Source organism: Chionomys nivalis, chromosome 21 (genome assembly GCF_950005125.1).
Source record: "Chionomys nivalis chromosome 21, mChiNiv1.1, whole genome shotgun sequence".
Lineage (NCBI taxonomy): Eukaryota > Metazoa > Chordata > Mammalia > Rodentia > Cricetidae > Chionomys > Chionomys nivalis.
In genome coordinates, this window is record NC_080106.1 from 56,433,152 (window position 1) to 56,436,365 (window position 3,214).

At 40.7% G+C, this 3,214-nt stretch overlaps 1 protein-coding gene across 1 annotated transcript; it reads left to right on the top strand.

The window, feature by feature from the left end:
* The first annotated feature begins 783 nt into the window (after positions 1–783).
* LOC130863407 (olfactory receptor 11A1-like) lies at positions 784–1,768 on the top strand. The gene is given in 2 exon segments (XM_057753346.1): positions 784–1,253; positions 1,255–1,768. Coding segments are annotated over 2 exon segments (984 nt in total).
* The last annotated feature ends 1,446 nt before the right edge of the window (positions 1,769–3,214 follow it).

The following is a 3,214-nucleotide window of genomic DNA, read 5'->3' on the forward strand; positions in this document are numbered from 1 at the left end:
TTCTTCTTCATCCCCAGACACCCTACATCTACTCTCTGCAGTGAAAGCATGTGAAGAAGTCCTGCCTGCTCTTCAGAATCACTGTGCTCCATCAAACCTCTGCATCCACAAGCTTTTACATTAGGGTAACATAGCCCACTCCACTGTCTTTTGACTGCCCCACTGTTATCTGGCCTTCAAAACATTGTTTAATATAGGCCAATATCTTATAAGACAGTAAGTTAAAAGCTACTGTCTTCAAGAAGCTGCCCCAAACTTTGATAAACATTTCTAAAACACTAGAGAAAAGAAGGGCCATCATACACACATAGGAGTGGAATATAGAGGAAGAAATGGTAAGAAATGAACGAAATTGATGAGGCAAGTGACTGGGTGATGGGGACCAGACAGGCTGTTGAAGTAAAGATGACCAACCTTTACCATGGGATTCCAGCATAACATTCCAATCTTTTGCAGCAGTATTGGCAGTGGTTGTGAAAGGTAAAAGTTTGTTGTTGGAGGACACACATGATGGTCACTATACAAAGTTTTGTTTTTGTTGAAAATTTAAATATGGGTAAGTTCTCCTAGGCCATTAGGAATATGTTGAGAGCATGGGAAAGGAAGAGCCAAAGTGGAAACAACTGAAAGAAGGGGAAGATGGAGACTAGTTTAATCCATCCTCATTTTACGCACTCTGTCATCTTGTTTCAGCCCTATCAGTCTTAGAATTGCAGTAGACAACAGAAGCACACTAGAATTTCTCTAGCTACTGTCAAGTCAAGCAGAAAACTGAATGATCCCATGGAAAGTGTCTCCACAGAAAACCAAACTGTCACCGAGTTTGTACTTCTTGGTTTCCATGAAGTCCCTGGGCTGCACCTCCTCTTCTTTTCTGTTCTTATGATCATCTATGTCTCCATCATCACAGGGAACATGCTTATTGTAGTGGTGGTGGTCAGCTCCCAGAGGCTTCACACGCTGATGTATTTCTTTCTGGTGAACCTGTCCTTCATTGAGATCCTCTATACCTCCATAGTCATGCCCAAAATGTTGGAGGGCTTCCTACGGGAGTCTGCCATCTCTGTGGCTGGCTGCTTGTTCCATTTCTTCATCTTTGGCTCTCTGGCTACAGATGAGTGTTTTTTTCTGGCTGTGATGGCGTACGATCGCTACCTAGCAATCTGTCACCCTCTAAGATACCCACTTCTGATGGGGCCTCCATGGTGTCTGGGGTTGGTGCTCACAGTCTGGCTGTCTGGATTCATGGTAGATGAATCTGATGACCCAGCTGAGATTCTGTGGCCCCAACCAAATTGACCACTTCTACTGTGATTTCTCACCTTTGATGGTCCTGGCCTGCTCAGACACTGGAGTGGTCCAGGTGTCTACATTTGTTCTCTCTGTTGTCATCCTGACTGTCCCCTTTGGGATGGTTCTGGTCTCCTATGCTCAGATTGTGGTGATTGTGCTGAGAGTTCTCTCTAGGGCCAGAAGAGCAAAAGCTTTCTCCACTTGCTCCTCTCACCTGGCTGTGGTGTCCACATTCTATGGAACTCTCATGGTCTTGTACATTGCACTCTCTGCTGTCCATTCCCAGCTCCTCTCCAAGGTTGTTGACCTGCTCTACACAGTGGTCACTCCAATCTTCAACCCTGTCATCTATACCTTGAGGAACCAGGAGGTGCATCAGACACTAAGCAGGTTTCTCTACTGCAAAACAAGTGAAATGTCACCTAACGGGGATAGTGAAGACTTTTTAAGGGACTTTCAGTGTCTTGATGACTGAAAAGTCTCCCACAATGGGCTAGAGATGAGAACTTTGTTCTTTCCCAAAATTTCCCTTTAGGTCTTCTGAATTATGCCCGAGGGAAAGATAATGGTCTAACAATTCTCAAATGCTAGTGTTGTGGTTTGAATGACAGTGGCCCTCACAGGATCCTAAATTTGAATTTTGGTCATCAGAGAGTGGCACTATTTAAAAGGATTAGGGGGTATGGCCTTTTTGGTGGATGTGTGTCACTGGGGGTGGATTTTGACCTTTTGAGAGCCTAAGCTAGGCCCAGTGGCTCTTTCTCTTCCTGGTCCCTGTAGATCTGGATGTAGAACTCTTAGCTACTTCTCCAGCACCATGGCCAAGTGTGCTGCCAGGTTACCTGCCATCATAATGGACTAAATCTCTGAAATTGTAAGCAAGCCTCTTTGATAAGTGTTGCTGTAGTCATGGTGTCTCTTCACAGAAAGGGAACACCGGCTAAGACAGTTAGTTTAAGAGATTATGTAAACTAATATGGGTTTTTGAAAATTGAACACACCATAAATAGTGTGCTGTTTTGATCATCAATCAGGGTAGACATGTACTGATTTGTTACTCTGTAGCCCATTGCTGTATATAGTGCTACTACTACTGATTAATGAAAAGACAATTAAAGAAAGAAAATATCAATACTGAAACAAATTTAGAATTAATCCTCAGTTATATTACTGTAGTATGACATTTAAAGGGTTTTTTACTCTTGGGTGTGTGTGTCTACAGCTTGTATAGTAGAATTTGCAACTTGTTTTCCCACTGAATAATACATCATGAACAAATCCTATACTAACTATCATCCACTTCTTCCTTCTTTTAAGTTTCTTCATATGGCTAACCATAATGGAATAGTTTAAATAAACTTCTGTTGTTAGGAATGTTTAGCTATACTCAGCTTTAAAAAAATATCTCAACTTTTTATACATTTATGTTTTTTATAATAAATTTTAGAACATAAGCTAGGTCTAATGATACATGCATTTACAAATATTAAAGTTGACTTTATTTTACTTATTTACTTTGTGTCTTCTTTTTATTATAGAAACATGCATAAAATCATGTACAATGTATAAAAACATACATAAAATAGTGTTCAGTGTATTGGTAGTGAATGCATAATTACTGTAAACTTTTAGGGCTAAGGATTATGCTATTCACAAATTGTGTATATATTTCACATACAATTTTTTTATTATACTTTCCTATTTCTAGAGACAGTTTTTCACTAGGCTCCAATGGATGGTTTGATATTCATGATCATCACACAGACGCCCTTGGTTAAAGGCTCCAGTGTGTAGACCCATACCCATGGTCTTACAGACCACTTGGTTAAAATCTCCCATGCATAGCCCATGCCTACAGTCATAAAGACTGCCTTGGTTAAACTCAGTGGGTTGCAAAACAAAACCAAAAGACATGATTGTG